The 18,827-nt window shown below is 38.9% G+C and overlaps 1 protein-coding gene across 2 annotated transcripts in view; it reads left to right on the forward strand.

The window, feature by feature from the left end:
• The window catches only part of CTNND2 (catenin delta 2), a 633,979-nt gene that overhangs the window by 376,283 nt on the left and 238,869 nt on the right, over positions 1 to 18,827 (forward strand). For both annotated transcript variants that reach the window (XM_050971546.1, XM_050971545.1), the window contains exon 8: positions 11,989 to 12,183. In XM_050971546.1, coding sequence (XP_050827503.1) covers positions 11,989 to 12,183 — 195 coding nt within the window. The remainder of the gene's footprint in view (positions 1 to 11,988; positions 12,184 to 18,827) is intronic.

Genomic DNA, 18,827 nt, shown 5'->3' on the forward strand with positions numbered 1-18,827 from the left:
ATGGAAAGGGAAGAACAGGATTGGAGCTGAGGTAATAATACACTTAATACTGGTTACATGTTCGGCATCTTTGGCTGAAACGAAGAGGAGGAAAATACCTGTGTGACCTAGTGGAGTACAGCATATCTCAGCCACCTCTATTAGGAACATAATAGAATATTTCAGGCCTCACACAATAAACAAAACTGGGAGTGTTACACAGGGTTAAGACTTCATCTGAGGAACTGTACACAAGCGTGACCCTCTGTAGGCAACAGACACATTCTAGCCTTCATTTCTTCTGAACTATCCTGCATGGATTGTCAAGAAATAAAGACGCTTGTTGTACACAGACCTGACTTAGTGTGTTCCTTCCATTTCTTAACAGAGGAAAGGCTGCTAGATTACATAGCCTCTTATAGTAAATAGAGGTTGTTTGTTAAGAGTGCTGAATCCTGATAAGAATAATTAATTTGATGAAGGATTTACTTTCTTTGAAAAAAATACAGGATTAGTTTAGTCCCTGGCAGCTTTTAGGATAGTTTATCTCTGATGAAATATGGTGAGGGGTGTTTGAAACTAGATGATTTGTAAGGTTCCTTCCAACTCAAGTCTTTCTTTATTTCTGTAATTCATCTGACCAAGGAGGGAGTGAGAGCTAAAGGTATCTTCTGAGGGGCTTTTCACCATCAGCCTTTGACTTTAGGGCTTTGACTAACCAGCCATGATGTGTTTGACTGGAGCATCTTTGTCAGCTAGTGCTCCTCCATTTCCCCTCAAAAGATTTGAACCCGATAGCCCTAGTGAATGCAGTGACCTCCCAGCCATGATTGCACTTTGTGTGGTCTCTGACCAAACTTCAGTTTTCCAGGTTTATAGGTAGAAATTTTGTGTTTCTTTCTCTCTGGAGTTGTAGTTCCTGTGTAGCTCATGTCATCCTTCTCTGTGTTGCATCTTGAGATGCCTTTGGCAAGAATTAGCTAATGCTTGAGCATAACTGAGCATCTCCTCCAAAGTGATCTAGTTTGCATCCTACCATGTTTAAGATCCTATCTTAAGAAATTCAAGAATTAATTGTCTTAGCTGAAAAACTCTCTTTCTCTGAAGTTTATCAAAGTTGTGATTGCATGCCACTGCTTTTTTTAGTCAGCATTAGATTTTGGATCACTTTTGTAAAATCAGGCACAACATGATGCTCATGTCTTCAGCCAGCCATATGGCCATGGAAGTGTTGGCTTCGCAGGCAGGGCAGCCATTTGACATGCAAATCGTGTCAATTTACATTTATGAATAACCAGTAACTAATGGTGTGACACTTCAGAATGCCTCAAGTGTTTGTCACCTTTGGGCTACATGAATCGCATTCTTCTAGCTGGAATTACTGTTAAGCCATTCTTGAAGCTGAACACTTCCAGTAGTTTGATGCTAACTGCTGTGAACACTTTGCTATATTCCTTATCTTAGATCTGCTTTCCTTTTGCCTGTGACCTTCTTACACCATTTGTCTCCTGCAGCATTTGTCATGGCCATTTCATTTTAGCATGGACTCTCTGCTGGTGTGACAGCAGTCTTTCAGCCTAAGGTCCTTTTCTGGCCATGCTTTTCAGCAAAAATCTGAATTTGTGCGGTTAATTGCAAAGTCTGTTTTGCTGTGTTTGTTTCTTTTCTTCTCTGCTCTTTTTCTTTCTTTTTTTTTTTTTTTTTTTCCTTACAATAAGTTCCTGCTAAAAAGAATCTGTAGCCATCCATTTCCTCCTTTGCTTTTTGCTTATTGTGGAAGGTTTTACTAAAGGTATTTTTCTGAGTCTTTGGAAGTTGTATACTAAATGCATGCTATTGAGTGATTGCTATATTAGTAAGAATAAAGAATGAAAAGAGAATTTTATTTTATGGGATGCAATGATTATTTCAGCATAAATTTTAAGTCCTTGAGCTACTCATGTCTTGGTGTTAACAGTATTCCTTTTCTTTGTGTCTACATTCAGCATTTCTTTTATTTAGAGCATCCCTGTTAGAGTTGCTTTGTATTATAATGACTTTAGTAATAGGAGATTATTTTAAGTTTTCTAGCAGAGGTCTCAATAGGTACATAATGGAAACAACCTAAAACCAGCTTGAATAATGGTGCAATAATCTTTTGAGCATAATTCTAAACGTGGGTAATTATTGGTCTAAACTTCTTTCCAGGCATAACAAAATACTTTAGTTAGATTGTATTCAAATTGATTTTGTATACATTTAATAAAAAGTCCATGTTTTAACTCCAGTATTTAAATGCAGCAAGTCTCAAATGGATGGTGAAAACTTGATGAGTACTAGAGTATCACAGAATATCCAGATAATATCTTCCCTTTCTTGAATTTGACATTGAGAAAAAGCAAAGATAATGAACTCCATTTTTTTCTCCTGGAATGTCACATACTTATGCTTCATGTCTTGGTGAAGTCTAGAAACCAGGGACTGCTAGTTAAGTGTTCGCTGAGGAGGAGAAAGCCTCTAGGATGAGAAAGTTTTTAACATTCTATCAAAGATGACCTTACAAGAAAGAACAAATACTACTAATGCTTTTCTCTATTCTCTTAATGAAAGGCAAGTTTGAATACCAAGAGTTACAGATAAAATTTCCAAATTTGGTATTGTTCAGACCTCTAATAATGTTCAATCTTCTTATAAAAGGAATTACAAAAGATAAGTTGCCAACACTTTTCTGTGAGCAAACCCCAGATGCAGTGTCTGAGAGTTCAGCTTTGTCTGTCAGAAACTGGAACGCAGGTTTTCAAAACAAGAATATTCACAATAAGTTAATACTTTTTAAAAGGTGAATGTGTGATGAAGATTGGTTAGAATTATGTTTGCCTTTCTCCCTGTTAGTAGGAAAACCTCCTCTTGGAACGGTGAACTTCTAGGAAGGATATTACAATTAGATAAGGAATTCAGGTCGCCCAGCAAAAGCCAGTTGCAGGATACTGTAGTTGGGCAGACTTAACACTTCATTACCCAATTGAGTTTTGTTTTCTGTTGTTATCTTTTGCTGAGCTTTGCAGAGTGAGTGTTTTGGTTTTTTGTTTTTTTTTTGTCTGGGAACCTCTATTTCACAAAGTACCTAACTTAACAAATTCTCTGAAAATCTTGGGAATTTCACTTCTAGTTGGATTTAAGCTCTAGATATTCTTTCTGTTTCCTGTGCAGGGATTTGATGTGGAAAGGTTTTCCCCTTCCCCCTGCACCAGAGCTGCTGTGAGAACTTGCTCCGTTTAAGGTTGACTGAGCTGATGCTCGTTTTGGGGGAAGGCGCCAGAATTGCTGGGGTTTTTAGCTGCTGTACTTTTCCACAGTGTTAAACACGATCAGAAAGTTAAATTTTCACCAGCAGGCATTAGTGCAGTAGTGCCTGATTTGTTTTGCTGGAGGCAGCAGTGCTTCTTAGCAAATCATTCATGATGCTGGAAATGGTCACTCGCCCTCCAAAGACCTTTAGGGTTTTGGATGTTTAGCCTATACTGCTGCTTAACCAGCAGAAATTGGGTCTCCAAGTTTGCTTAGGTACAGCCTTGTGAAAGAAGGAAGACACAGCCTGGGGAATTAAGGATGAACTGTTACTTCCCTTTGGTTTGCAATCCTTGTCAGTGAAACATTCACAGTGGAGCTACAGAGACATCCCATAGAGGGTTTTTTTTTCCTGGATATTTGCTTTTGGGGCCTGTCTCATCAAGTATTCATACACCAGCATTTCATTCCTTTACTTGCTGAGTTGAATGCATTGCCACAACCCTTGCATCAGCACAGAGCCCATGGTACAACACAAACTATTAGCGTTCAGAATTAGAAATAATAATTTCTTATCTTTTCTAAGATCAAGATAAGCAAAATTTCAAAGATCTCTGCTGCTGCAAAGGCCTAATATTGTTTTCAGTACTCATGTAGCTATGGTGAACTATCCAAACAGCTTCTGCAGAGCTGCTTGGCTGTGTTGCTTAGTAACATCATCCTGTTGCTGAGGCACTCGCCCTCACTCAAAGTGGGTAGGGAGCAGGAAAGTTAGGAACAGTGATTTGTATAACCAGATAGCAGCATCTGTTCCCGTTTCTGCATGGGACTTCTCTTCCCTTTTCTTGTGAAATTGGCAGGGCTGAGGGGCATGGAAGAGCCAGAGCTTAAGAGAGGGGAGAGAAAAAAACACCAAACAAACACAAAGTAACACACAGGATGATAATTTGCTAAATGGTTTTAAAAAAACCCAACAAAATTACCTTTTACTTTCTTCCCAGCTGAAGGCAAATTGGTGTATGGTAGTGGTTGCTTTGGGGCAGTTTCTGTTTTTAGTTTTTTCTTCATTGACAGTACCCTAAATGAGAAATGAAATAGGAATTATCTCCCTGAACTTGTCTGTCACATTTAATCTGCTATTTCTTCCCGGCTATATTTGCTCCTTATATCTTTGCTCCCAGTCAAACTTTTCTTTTCTACTAGCAATTTATTTTTGATAAAATGTTGTAAGCAGGTGAGTGCTTCAACAGAATGAGGGCAGTAGCAGAAAAAAGAAAATGCTCAGGTTGAGGTCCAAAGTTATAGTGTGGTCCTTCTGTTTTCCCTAGATTCTTAGAATTATAATAACTGATACAATACTTTATAGTGAAGTTAGATTGCATGGCTAAAATCATGGACTATTTAAAAATATTTTTACCTTTTTTTTTTTAAACATGCTTAGAAATGCAATGGATGCCAATATTTGGGTAAAAACTTACTAACTTAATATTTCGTGAGTTTAAATAGGATAAAAATTATGTGAGTACTTCTTATAAGACAATTTAAACTTTATTGAATGATTTTTAAAGTTTATTTGGGGCCTGCTTGTTACACTTATAAAAGTGTAATCCCTTTTTTTCCTCCTTCCTTTCTCTATTTTTAGCACTAATGTGAAAACTGCTGGCCTTAGTTCAGATGTTGGGTTTTGCGGTGTCCCTTAAGCAGCCAAAGCCAATCTGTTTTGAGGAGACTTTTCTAAGATACTTAATCTGGTTAATGGACAAATTATGTCTGGGAAATTCCACAGTGTGAGCTGAATGTGGCAGTATCCTGACAGTGACACTGCTAATAGGTTTGACAGTGCAGTGAGAGTTTGCAAGAAACACTCCAGACCATGCATCGTATTGTACTTCAATCTTTTAAGGAGAAAACCTGGGGAAAAGCAATCTAAGATACTGATAGGTGAGGCAAGGCTGTTCTTTTAGTTCTGGGGACTTGAATATTGGGGCAGACTTTTTGTTTGGTGGTGAGCTCCTGTAGTGTGGGCTGAGGATGCCAGAGTAGCATATCTGTAGGGCTTTTTTCAGGCATCCAGAGTTTGATATCAGTTGAAAGATGTCATGTGTAATTAGTCAATTCACTGAAGGCATCATTTCTTTCTGTATCTGTACAAATAGTCCTGAGTCAGAGAGAGAATGATGAAGTGAGAATGGAAAAAGTGTAAAAACAGAAATGAGTTTCAATTCTGAGCTTTCATTAGTTAATCTTTCATTCCAGTATTTTGGGAAAGAAAAAAATGATACATTTGTGTTTGTGTGTATGTAAAGTCTGAAGAGGTGAGAATCCTCTATTTTAAAAAATCCTAAACCCAGTGAATTATTAAAAATAATTCACTGGAGACTGTGTTCTGATTTTAGTGACTGCAGGTCTTTGGTGTGCTAGGGGCCCAAGCTGATGTACCAAGGTGTGCTTTAGCTGGAACTGCCATATGGCCTGTCATGTCTTACTGGTAATTTAACCATCTGTCATGTCTTAACAATTTGTATTCACTTTCAGTAGTCAGGTAAGAAGGGTTTTCTTCTCTTTGGTAATTTTCATCATACAGTGCTGTTACATTTCCCTTATCTGAGTTCTATTAGTTTTATTTATAATCATATTACTTGTAGATCATACTTTCTTTTTACGATGTTATGGCTTGAAGATGCATACATTCAGGCAGGCGTTTTGGAGATGTTTCTGCTTAAATTTCTGGCACAAAACAAAGTATCAAGATCTGAGCTGTGAATGTTTGACTCCACTTCTCCTCCTGTTCACTTCTAATTCTGCACTTGTGTTCACATCAATTTCTTTGCTATGTAAATTAAAATAGGTTAGTGTCTCTAAAACAGGTTTTATAACATATGAGTTCAGAGTAAAAATCCCACTGTTCATATGCTCTTTCTCACATGTTGTGTTTTCAGAAGTGCAGTGAAGCTATGACCTGATTGACTGTGTGTGTGTATATGTATATATATATATATATATATATATATATATGTATTTATTTAATAAGTAGAATTATTATTATGCTACTGTTTATTTAATAGTAGCATTTCAGGACAAGCATCTAAGAGAAAGTTACATCAAAAAGGGTTTGAAGCCATGATGTGCTATTTAAATCAAAAAGTTCTTTCAGTCCTCTGAAAAGCATGCAACAAATCAAAGCCACAGAATTCCTATGATTCTCTTTCAGATTCCGAGTCTGCAGGCTCTTATCTCAATGATGGGCTTATTGCAATTTTACCATAGTCTGGGGTTGGTTTTTTTAAACTTGAAGTGTAAGCAACGTTGTCATTATATTTAAAGTTAAGAATTGATGCAGCCAGCTGTAGATCTTTCATCTTCCTTGTCAGAAAGATGCATCTTCTAAGTGCAAAGTGTTGTAGTGTGTTCTGTCTGATTTTGGTACTCAAAGCCTCAAGTAGCCAGAGGTCTGCTGTGTGTTGAAAGGTGTGGAGTTGCAACAAAGTTTAATTAATTAAATTAAGTTGTTAACATGTAACTGATAGGGGGTAGTACAATGATTGCTGATCCTCAGCTCATGTGTCACTAATGATGTTCCTCCATCATATACATAAGGATATTGTTTAACAGGACTCTTGATCAAGGTATTTAATGATCTAGGATTTCTGAGTAAGGGCTGAATGGTATACCTGGTCAGATCTGAATGGGTGTTTTAACACTGAGATTATCACTAGCATGTTTTGTGTTTCTAAGGAGCTCTTAAATCCTGGACAGGAGGACAGTAATGTATGCTCTTGCTATTAGGGATGTTTAGAGAGTTTCATGACTTTATAGGGCTTCTTCCTAAAGGTGTAGCAAGGCAGGATGATAGGTTTTAAAGCCTTTCAAAAGGGGCACAAAAAAAAACTGTCCAAGATTTATTAGACCATACCCAATGCCCATGATCCATTAATTTCAGTAATTTTAATGTCTTTAGTTTTTTGCAATGACAAATGCCAATCTATTGGTTTACTTTATTGACCTAAACTGTCAGACTAGCAGTGTCATTCAAACGTGTCTGTTGTATTTATTTTCTTGACAGTCTGCACCAGCTATGAAGAGCAATTAGGGATTATTTGGTGTATTTCTCTCATGCTACACTTGTCTGATTATGGTATTTATCTTCCTGTGGGAAATGAGACTTTGTCAAAAAAGAGCATTTCCTAGGAAACAACTGTCCCTATGCTGCTGAGGAACGTATCAAACTAACATGGAAAAATTTCACTAGTAAGATGGGCCTTTTTCAAGTTTAAAGAGTGGAGATTGACCTTTTGATCCAATTTGGTAGGACTTGACTTTTCATGTATTCTTTCTATTGCCCCTCTTGAATGTGGGAAGAAAGGAAATACCACATGTAGGAATGTGTATTTTCATCTGGACAATTCTAGGTTATCCTTGTTGCCCTAATCCTCTTCACCTGCCTGGGGGCTCATGTGATACCCCAGTGGAACCTGGCCACAGATGACTTCTAAAAGCTCCACAGTGACACAGAAGATAGGACATTCCACTTGCTTTCAGGTTTCAGTCTTGGGGGCTTCAGAAGACAGAGAAGACTCTCCTTACCATATGCTTTTGTTCATATAGTTGATCCGTTTCTGTTCTAAAAAATATATATTTAACTTTTTTTCTTTATTTTGGTGCCTCTCACAGCTATTTTAGAGCTATATAGTCTTCTATATACCTTCTGCTGTGATGTATCTGTGACATTGCAATCAAATAATTTCTCAGTCTTTTGTCAAACACGATTGGACTATTGGAATAATTGATTAATGGATGGTTTCTTGAACCCCTAAATAATGGTTTAGTTCTTCTCAGTGGTTTTGGATTGGTTTGGTTTGTTTGGGCTTTTTTAATTAATATACTACCCCACTTTTTCACTACCATGACCATGAGAGTTCTGGCTATGCTCTGTTACTGAATACATCTGGAAATAACAACTAGCAGGACTGAAAGTTTAATAATGAGTTTTCTTTGAGCATAGACCTGTCTGTGAATGGGCTTGATGCCTGATTACGTCTCTGAAAAAAAAATAGCGTTTCTGTTAGGGCAGGCTGGCCAGGGAGTAACAGAAATAGCTACACCCATGAGTCCATTTCCAGAGCATGTAGGAGAAAGGTGTGTGGCCTTGATGCACATCACTGGTTTGATGTCAGGAGCCAGAGAGGTGCAGTGCTATTAGTGGGGTGAAGGGCTGGCAGCTGGATAAGAAGGTTTGGCAATTGCAGTCTGGGGGGAGCCATACATTCATGATGCCTCTGTGTTTAGGGAAACTGCTTTTGAGGGCGCTGAGCTTCCTTAAAGATGCGAGACTGCTCCTGGGCCTTGCTGATCTTATCTTCTGTTGCTTCCTAGTAGTATAGTAGTTGGTTGCTGGTTTCTCCATTCTGACCTGCTTGCTTTTCCAGCCTCTGTGAACTTCAAACTGCTTTAATGCAAGGGGTTTTGAAGGCAGTGGTACAGATCAGCTTGCAGCTTTGAATAGGAAGGGATGTAGCTGTTGGCTGCTAACCCGAGATACAGGCAGGAGACCTGTTACCCCTCTCATTCTCAGTGACATCAGTTCTTTGAGTTCATGGTCTTTGTTTTGATCAGTTATCTCAACTGTCTCTTCAGTGCCTTTCAAAGCAGCAGAATATGGTAGAGGGTTGAGTGTGTAGATGAGGTGGGATTCAGTTGTCTGAAATTTCCAAGTTATCTGTGTGACCTTTCCTGGATACAACTCTTGGTGTAACAGCTACTAGTTAGTTGATTTTAATATTTAAATAAAATATGCAATAAAAAACTATTGCTCCTTAGTTTAGACTTGAATAAATTAATACATAGAAAAACTTCTAGGAGCAACTGAAAAGAAATTTTAACTTAAATCAACTTGCTGTTCTAGTTTTTTAAATACCAACTTAATAGGAACATTAGAAAGTATGATAGCATTACATCTTTTTTTAGATCTTCTGATTTATTGTCTTTTTAGCTAGATTTAAGAACCTTAAAGGGTAGTAGTATTTTGTGTTTAAATTTTGATACCTGATAATTTGGAAAGAGTAGTAAAATTGCATATATAAAACTATCATTTTTGCTTAAAACTTAAGGTGTTTAAGAGGCATGATTTTAAAATGGCCCTAATTTCTGAGATTTGAGAGTTGTTTAGTTTTTAAAATGAAAATATTTTAGTTACCCATTGAAATCTTCATTTTCTTGAAATGTTAGAAGGATAGTGGCAGTTACTCCTTGATAGGGTTTTAACTCTTGAACTTCTTGGGGGGGGATGTTCAGTCATAATGTTGTTACTGAGATACTTTGAAGTTGCTTTTAGATTGCCACTTAACTGTTTTCAGTCAAATGTATTGGTTAAATGTATTGGTCAAGAAGTTTCTCTGGTTATACATGTGCTTACTGTTTAGTACAGTAGCGTTAAAGTCTTAAGTTCAAGTATTATTTGCAAATAAATATCTGTTCAGTATCAACATAATAAACTAATATTAAGCTTCTATTTAGACTAGTATCAGCACTTGCAGATGCAGAACTATTGGTAGAGTGTGAAGAAGGAATTAAGCCCACCTCACCAAAAGATTACCATAACATGCTAATATCTGGGTTATACTGCTCCTGAGTCCAATGGGAAAAATCTTTTGGCTTACAGGAAGCTGAGTTAGGAAGAAAATCTGTTGTTCGAAAACCACTGTTAACTTGTATGTGGGCAATAGAATTGTAATGCTTCTAGAATGGGGTTGTAATTCTTTATTCTGTAGCAAGTCTGATTTGTTGACACACTGTTAAATGTCTGAAATGTTCTCCTCAATTTTTCTATATTTTTTCCTCTGATGCAGATTAAGCCAAATATGCATTGAAATTTGGACATAATCACACCAGACTGTTTTTCAGGCCACTCTGAAGAATACTAGACTTTGGTGGGAGCAGTTCAGCTGTTCTGAAAATCAGTCTCAAGGGTGCAGGGCTAAAGAGCACTTTGAAAATGTAGACCATGAAGAATTTAATTCTGTAATAGTAATATCAACTTTCTGGATAATTGCTGTAGTTATAGATAAAATATTTGGGATTCTTGGCAGACTTTCTAGTAAAGGGAGCAACAGAATTACTTTCAGCAGAGTGCTAATGGCAAGTCAGACTGAAAAATGTTTGAAGGGAAAAATATGCAAATGGAACATTCCACTAAAAACATTCACAAAAGTTGAAAAATTCAGAAGAAAACATGTATTTAGCACAAGCTGATTAGAAGAAGGAAAGAGAATAAATTATTTTTTTCTCCAGACAATTTGTATTAAAGTTTAAGTAATGTTGTGTCAGTGTATATTTCTCATTTCTATCCTGTGTTGCTATCTCATCTTAGTTTATATCTGTGGTTTGCAGTGTAAAAGTATTTAGTGTCTGTTTATGCCACAAAACCAGTGGGAACACAATGATTGTGGCAGAGGCTTTCAACAGAAATAGCTACACCCATGGTCTGAGCAGTACAAGCTCAGCCAATGGAACATCACCTACATCCAGGATTTCAACCTCACAGAACTAGCAGCAAGGGCCAGAATAGTCGTATTTTTGATTGCTTTTCTAAACACTTAAGTAGCATGTTACAACTTCATGGTATAGATCTGATGTTTGCAAAGTGTCACTTGAATACTTAGTGCCTACTTTACTTTATTCTTACCTTCAAAATGTGTAATGTGTGTTAGGCATCCCCTTGACTCTTCTTGCCAGTCTTGATAACAGACCACAGAGCTGAAGTACCTGAGTGGCAAAAGGATTGAAGTGACAACTTCAATCACAGCTGCAAGTATATAAGTCTCTTTTTTGAATGTTCTAATATAATCTGTTTTTAATAGTAGAATAAGAAGATGTTTTAATAAAATGACAATTGATCTTGTTATTTACAAAAAAAAAATAAGCTGTATCCTTAAAATGGTTTTTTCAGGAGGTGTGTTTAATTTCATCATTCTCAAAGGATATTTAAGTTGTAGAAAGTCTTAGCAGATTTTTTTTTGATTTTTTTTTTTTTTAGTGTTGAACACAAAATGTTGATAAGGCAAAACCATTCTTTTGCAATTTTGAGAAGCATTTGAAAGATCGGTCTTCATGTAAATCTACATCCATTCATCAACTCCAGCTTATTTTATTTGTAGATCTTCAGATATGGGCATAACATGTGAAACTCGTTCTGACTGCTGCTGCTTTTTTTTCCCCAACCTTCCTACCTCCCCCAGTCCTGGACCCGTTTAGATGAGGACATTCCTGGGTTGTACAGTTTTTTACCTTTTCTTGTTTGTTTCTTTGGAGTTTTTTATTGGGGGGGGGTGTTGGTTTTTTTGAGTTTAGTTTAGTTTGGTTTGAAGATTTTTTTGTTTTTTGTTGGGGGGAAGAATTGGGGTTTTTCTTCTTTTTTTTTTTTTTGAGAGGAAATGGTGGGTGTTTTGGTCTCTGTTTAAGAAGAGATGATAATCATGATATCGATCTCACGAAAATATGTAATTTCTTGGAAGAAATGGGATTTTTGTGTAGATGCAGGCAGCTGAATGATGCAGCTAAAGGGGTTAAATGGAGCTGTAGCTGCCCTTGTTTGCTATTTCTATTTGCATGTTAAAAACACTTACTACTTAGTTTGGGGTTTTTTTTTGTGTTTAAATCCTACTTTCAAGTAAAATTTTAATAGTCAGATCCTGTATTTGTGTCTTGTTTTCTCCTTCTTAAACATCTCTTAAAATCTGTTTGCAGCTGGGTCTCGTGCATCTTACAGCAGCCAGCACAGCCACCTTGGCTCCGAGTTAAGGGCACTGCAGTCTCCAGAACACCACATAGATCCTATTTACGAAGACAGAGTTTATCAGAAGCCCCCTATGAGGAGTCTCAGCCAGAGTCAGGGGGACCCTCTGCAACCAGCACACACAGGCACATATCGCACTAGTACAGGTAGGTGGATGTAACCTGCATGATTGTCTTTCCATGAGATATGTAACTTACTCTCTGCTACTAACTCTTCTTCTCTTCCTCATGTGCTTAACCAAATGTATGCTGTGCATGCCAGTCAAATAAAATACCTTTTGCAGATGGCAGCTACCAATGGAACCTCAGATACAAGCAGAAAGGGGAGAAATACTTAGTGTTGTGCTACATATACAGTAGGTTAAGCTAATTTGGGAAGGAGACTCATTCATAAAGAGAGAAAAAATACTTCTGTTGATCTAGTGTATTGTCTTGGAGAAAGATCTGTTGTCTCTGAAAAAATTGCTAGGATTTTTTTTTGCTTACAAAGGTATTTTTTATGTTGCAAATGGACTGCAAAGTTCCTGCCACATAAAGCTAAGTGATTGTTCCCTTGCTTTCAAAGTAAATCATAAGTAAATTTTCTTCCTCTGTCCCACAGAGGTATGCTTTTGTGTAGGTACACAGACATAAAATTGAACGATGACATAGGGAAAAGCTGTTAGCATCACTGGTTTATTCATAAATAATAATGATTGTCCCTGAAATGCATTGGTGTACAAGTCCTGCTTTGCAGAATGTCCTCTCAACCAAATGAAATACAGCTGTATGTTGGAACCCACAAATAGATCAAAATCAACAGGGATATTTATGGTATTTAATGCACAAAATAATTAGAGTATTTAAATACTACAGCCAAAATAGCCTAAAGCAGATGTAGAAGAAACTTGCCTTAGGAATTGTAAGTATTTCTGGTGTTTCATCTTTGCTGTGTTGATCAAAGAAGGAAGATTATGTCCAATTTCAGATCACTCCTATTTTCATCAAGGAAAAGCCATGTGCACTTTTCAGAGCAAGATACTTTGCTTTCTTTTAAAGCTATTTTTTTAAACTTCTTTTAAAAACTCATTTCTCCAAGGGAAAAGCTGGCAGTTTTTGCATGTCCTACTGCCTTATGCAAGTTTGGGTGTTAAGAATACTAGAGGAAAACTTAAAAAGGAAATTTAACCAGAGAATTATATAGCAAAATACCTTTATCAGCTTTATGCTTTTTTGAAGAGCACCATTGCACCGTTTCTCTCCTGTTAAAGAAACTATCACAGTCTCATGTTTTGTACAGAATCACACATGGATATGAGAAAAAATTACTATTCTTTGCCTGAAAGGGAGAAAAACTTCTGCTTACATCAGTGAGTTGTGGAGGCAGTGATAGTGATTGAAACTACTGTTTCTATTGAACTTAAGCCTTCTGTTCCACCTGTGGCTGCCTCATATTGCCTATAAGATGCTCTCTTTCCCAGACATGCCCTGAAGAGGGTTTCTTTTTTCACTTGCAAAATATCCCTTTGGTTGTCTGTGCTGAAGTAGCAGGCTGTCTTGTGACTGTAGTGCTCACAGCACCTCAGTAAGGAAGGAAACCTAATCAACAGATAACAATTACAGTGAATTAAATTGGGACATGGGATGTTAGTTGGTTACACATGGAGATGGGTTTTCAAAAGGAAAAAAAAATTAAAAAACCCCACAGTCATATGGTAGCAGAAACATGCCCTGTGAAGGTGAGTTTTGTTTTGCTACTTGGGATGCAGATTTGAACGTTGCTGCAGGCTCACTCTGAAGAAAGACCCCATCAGTCCAGCTTTGTGTTGGGCTGATCCTCCCATGCCTTCCACCCTGCACCCCTACCATCAGGGTCAGGGGAAATGAAAGCAGATGGATGTGTGCCAGTCCGATCACTCAGTTGCTCTGTTGGTAGCTGTCAGCTTTTCACACAGCCAGGCTGAAGAGCTGTCAGTGCTCAGAGGGAATTTTGAGCTGGATTGGATCAGCTCTCAGACTCCTGCCTCTAGCACAAATACCAATAGGAGCTTATCCTTTCTGATGGAGACTGTACAATTTTTTTCAAATTAACAGAAAGGTGGGGAAGGAGTTCAAGTTTGCAGGTTTTTTTTTCTTTATTAGGTTTTCCTAAGTGTTGATTTTTTTTGTTTGTTTGTTTATTTTAATTAGGACTAGATTGCTCTTTGGTGTAAGATATGGGGGATGTAGATTACTGTGTACTCCATGAAGATACATGCCAAGGATTCATGGCCTGTATATTCTGTGTGTATGACTCATGGCAGAGTGGGGAGCTTTAAGACTTAAGCGCGCTCTCCTTCGTACACCATAGTTCTCACCCTTTGTGTATGACAAAAATAGCTTTAATCATGATGATGATGAATGCCTTTCCACTTCTGAAAGTGGAAAAAAAAGAAAAGAAAGAAAAGGGAAGACAAACTTAGAGATGTGGGGGGATACAATATAAGAAATTAAAGGTAGTATAGAAAGTAATCTTACCCCTTAAGGAGTTGCAGCTGAGCTACTTATTAGAGATTAGGAACAGGTCTGACTTTTACAAGCCACAGCTGTAGCCAATAAGAAGAGTGTTATAAAAGAGTGGGCTGGCTGGTTGAGGGGGGACTTGGAGTCAGTTGGCAACTGCGAGGAGAAGGAAGAGTTAGTGCTTAGAGGAGCTGCGAGAAATATCAAGGAGGTATGAAACTCTAGCAATGTGGAACCTTTGCAATATAATAACAGTGACATAAAGATGTTGGCCAAAGGATTATTTTCTCTGCAGCTTACACTGCCCATTGGAAATAAAAATTAGGCTAGTTACACTTGCAAGCCATTTAATTTTTTTTAGTGGGGTTTATTTTTGGTTTGTTTTGGGTTTTTTTTTTTTTTTTTTAGTTTTGTTGTACTTTGTAGGGTTTGAGGGGATTTTTATGGGGTTTTTGTTTGGTTTGTTTGTTTGCTTTTAAAGAACATTATTCCTGAATTTGAAAATTTCACTTTCTTTGGAAAAGTAACCAAGATTGGTTACGTACTATAAACATCACATCTTTCAATTTTATGAACACTTAAATATATATTGCATTCAAGAATGATTATACAACTGAGGCTAAAGCCCTCTCAAGAGTTTTTTGTCTTCTAGGTGAATGAACATTCTAGTAAATGCAATAAGCTAAAATTTCTCTGTGGGGTGAACTAGACTAAGTTTGTTCTATATACTCATTGTGTTTTGGGTGATGTTTTGGTTCTTAACTTTAGTATTTTCTTTGTATTTAACTTGAAAATGAAATGCATGGTGATAATTCTGCACTACATACTGCAGAAGGTACAAAACATGTCTGAACATCACCCCTTTGGAGATGATGAATTCTTCATAGAACCACTGAATGGTTTGTAGAAAAAGGGACCTTAAAGATCATCACATTCTGTCTTCTCTGTCACCATCAGGAAACCTTTCACTAGACCAGGTTGCTCAGAGCCCCATCCAGCCTGGTCTTGAGGATTTCCAGAGATGGGGAGTCCACAGCTTCTGTGGGCAACCTGTTCCAGTGCCTCACCACCCTCACCATAAAGAATTTCTTCCTCATGTCTTATCTAAACCTATCCTCCTTTAGTTTAACTCTATTCCCCCTTGTCCTATTAGTGCTCTTGTGAAAAGTCACTCTCCAGCTCTTGTAGGGCCTCTTCAGGTACTAAAGGGAGCTCTAAGGTCTTCCTGGAGCCTTTTCTTCTCCAGGCTGAACAGCCGTAACTCTCTCAGCCTGTCTTCAATGGAGAGGTGCTCCAGCCCTCTGAGCATCTTGCTGGCCTCCTCTGGACTTGCTCCAGCAGTTCCCTATCCTTCCTGTGGAGAGGACCCCAGAGCTGATGCTGCCCTGTAGATGGGGGTCTCACCAGAGGAGAGGGGCAGAATCCTCTCCCTGGCCCTCCTGGCCATGGTGCTTTGGATGCAACCCAGGATGTGGTTGGATTTCTGGACTGCAAACACAAATTGCCAGGTCATGTTGAGCTTTTCATCCACAAACCCTCCTAGGTCCGTCTCCCTGGGTCTAATCTTGTTCTATTCTCCAGCCAGCCTGTACCTGTGGTGTAAATTATAACTGGGTGTGTTACTGTCATGCTGTCTAAGCTAAAAATAATGTTTTAAATTTGACAGCAGTAGCTGTAAAAGCTCTCTTGGTTGTTAAGCTTTTACTTAACAATCCCTTTTGCTCTTCAAAGGGTAATGCCTTCTCTCATATAAAAAGTACCAGCCCAGACTTTTGCACTAAAAGCAATAAGTGTGAAATTTTCCTTTTGAAATGGGAAGCCTCAAAGGATGTGCTTGGAGGGAGTATTCAGACACAATACAGAAAGCAAATTAATTTATTTACTGAATAGCAACTTATAGCTTGTATTTGTAACTAAACTAAATAACAGTAATAATTTTTGTTCAGGCATGTTCATTACTGATTTCCTTCATAAACCTAAAGGTTTTGAATTATTCATATAGTAGAGATAAGCTTCTTTGATGGGATGTTTACATGAGCACTGATAGAATTTGAACAGGGCTGTTAATTAAGAGGGAGGAAGGGTTGCCTTTCAGCCAGAGTGGCACATGGAATCAATGATTGTTTGCTTATTTGCAGAATTAGGATTTTGAACTAGAGGTTTAATCTATAGTTATTGACGTTTAATCCACATCAAACATGAAAACAGGCAAAACCACGCTATTTTGCAAGCCTGGGATCTCTGTAGCTGCCTTGAGGACAAAGCATCCTCACTGTTCTGGTTGTGGGCTGTCAGTGCTGAGCTGCAGCTCAGGAGCACAGCTTTGTCAGCTGTGGGGTCTGTGTGAACAGTTGTCATCACCCTCCAGAGGCTGGCATCACTGTCTGGAAGCTCATGCTTCTGTTACAGTCCCTCAGAGAAACAGATGAGCCCTCTTCTGTAAAAAGGATATAATTTTCAGATAAAGTTTGTAAAAGCCTTGAAAGAGTACCATCCCCAGTGGCCTGGGAGGGAGGGATGAGAAATGGGAGAGCTGTGCTTGTTCTGAACTCACTCCAAAGCAACTTTATCAGATGAAGTAAGTGTTGCTGTGTGAGAGCACTGGTGCTGCTGGTGAACTGTGAGCATTTAGATCTTAAAATCTGCAGAGATCTTAAACCATGCTTTAAGAGCACTCACTGGTTTCAAGGGCTGCAGGCAAATACTTTTGACCCAACTTTACAAAAGTGACAAGGGTGCACTGGAGGAATGAACCTGTCCTCCTCAGCTCTGTGAAGGGTATGTGCATCTCACTGGCATCAGGACAACCCTGACAGCCTGGAGGAAAGCTTAGGGATAGTCTTAGGATTAACACAACCTGAGAATGGTCTGTCTCAGTCCCCAGAAGGTCACCATGGGGAACGTGTTGTGACACTGTTCAGTTGTAGTTGAATGGACTTCAAAGTCCAGCAGCTTCATGTGGTTGGTGCTCCTTGGAGTGCTGGGTGCATAGAGCTGAACTGCCTCCTTGATGAAAACAGGGCATGTAAGGTAGTGCAGAGAGCATTAGGAGAATGAGGAGTCTGATTGATCTGCGGAAATTAAAGAGAACCCTGGAAGGAAGGATTTATTGAAAGGAGGTTGGATAGTAGAAACTAAGCAGTAAAAGTTTGTGTTGTTTCTGAAGAGTTGCTTAGGGTGGGATCTGCAGGGCTCATCAGGCATGCTCTTGCAATGGGTTACCTGTCAGGGAATGTGTTTGTTGCAGATGCGCTCCTGCAGTGCTTCCTGTGCTACCCTCAGAGATGCCCAATGTCCCTGTGTGTGCAGGCAGCTGCCAGGCTGCGCTCAGTCTTCTCTGATGGCCTCCATTACTTCAGGCCAGGTCTGTCTCCCTGAGATTCCTCCCACTGATGTTTGAGTGCTTCCACCATTACACCAGCACCTCTGAAGATGTCTGTTCCCAAAAGCTGTGCTGCCACAGGCTGCACCACTTCCTGGGCATCATGGCACAGAGTACCGATCCAAGAGAAGAGGCCTGTGGAATTTGTAATGGCAGGTGCAAAGCAGAAATATTTCTACTTGCAGGCTGGGTTTCTGTGTGGAGGAAGAATGCTGACTGGAGAGTGGTTAATAGCCAAGACAGCTGCTTTTCAAAGGAAAGAGTTATCTGCTTCTGGCCATTTGCCAGTGGCAGGGATAAACACAATATTTCATTGTCCTGTGATGCAGCTCAGGAAAAGCTGCTGAAGGTGAGAATTGCCATTGTGTATCTGGACAGATGCTCTTGTCCTCTTCTCTGCCTTCCATCCCACTCGTGCCTTGTACTTCATTTGCTGAAGTAAGTGTCTGCACCAAGGGATGCTCTGTCTCAAGTGCTGCTTGTAGTAATGTTGCATTTCTCCTGTAAAAGTGTGTTTTGCTTTAGTAGGGTAGAAGCAGTGTTTGTTTCTGGAGTCCAGTCTTTCTTCATGGACTAGATACTGCTGGAGGGATGGGAAGAGGAGCCAGATGGCATTGGCAGCATTTGCTGTTCTATGCCTGCTGCACTTGGCCTGGGCTTTTGCTGTCCTGGAGTTTAGGCAGTGTCCAAGGAGGTGTACAAGAAAACCTAGTCCTTCTTTTGCCTCTTCTGGGCTGATGGCTTTCTCACAACATAACTGAGCTGCCTCCTTTTTCTGTCTAATGAGGTGACTGTGGTGAGGATCATGTGTCTATTCATGACCTAAAGAAGTAGAGAGGGAGTAGCCAAATGCCCATTTTTCTTCTGCCCCAGGCAGGAACAGCCCATACAAAATGGATTCTACTCTGTTTTTTTGCAGGGAGGGGAC

This window comes from Serinus canaria, chromosome 2 (assembly GCF_022539315.1).
Source record: "Serinus canaria isolate serCan28SL12 chromosome 2, serCan2020, whole genome shotgun sequence".
Lineage (NCBI taxonomy): Eukaryota > Metazoa > Chordata > Aves > Passeriformes > Fringillidae > Serinus > Serinus canaria.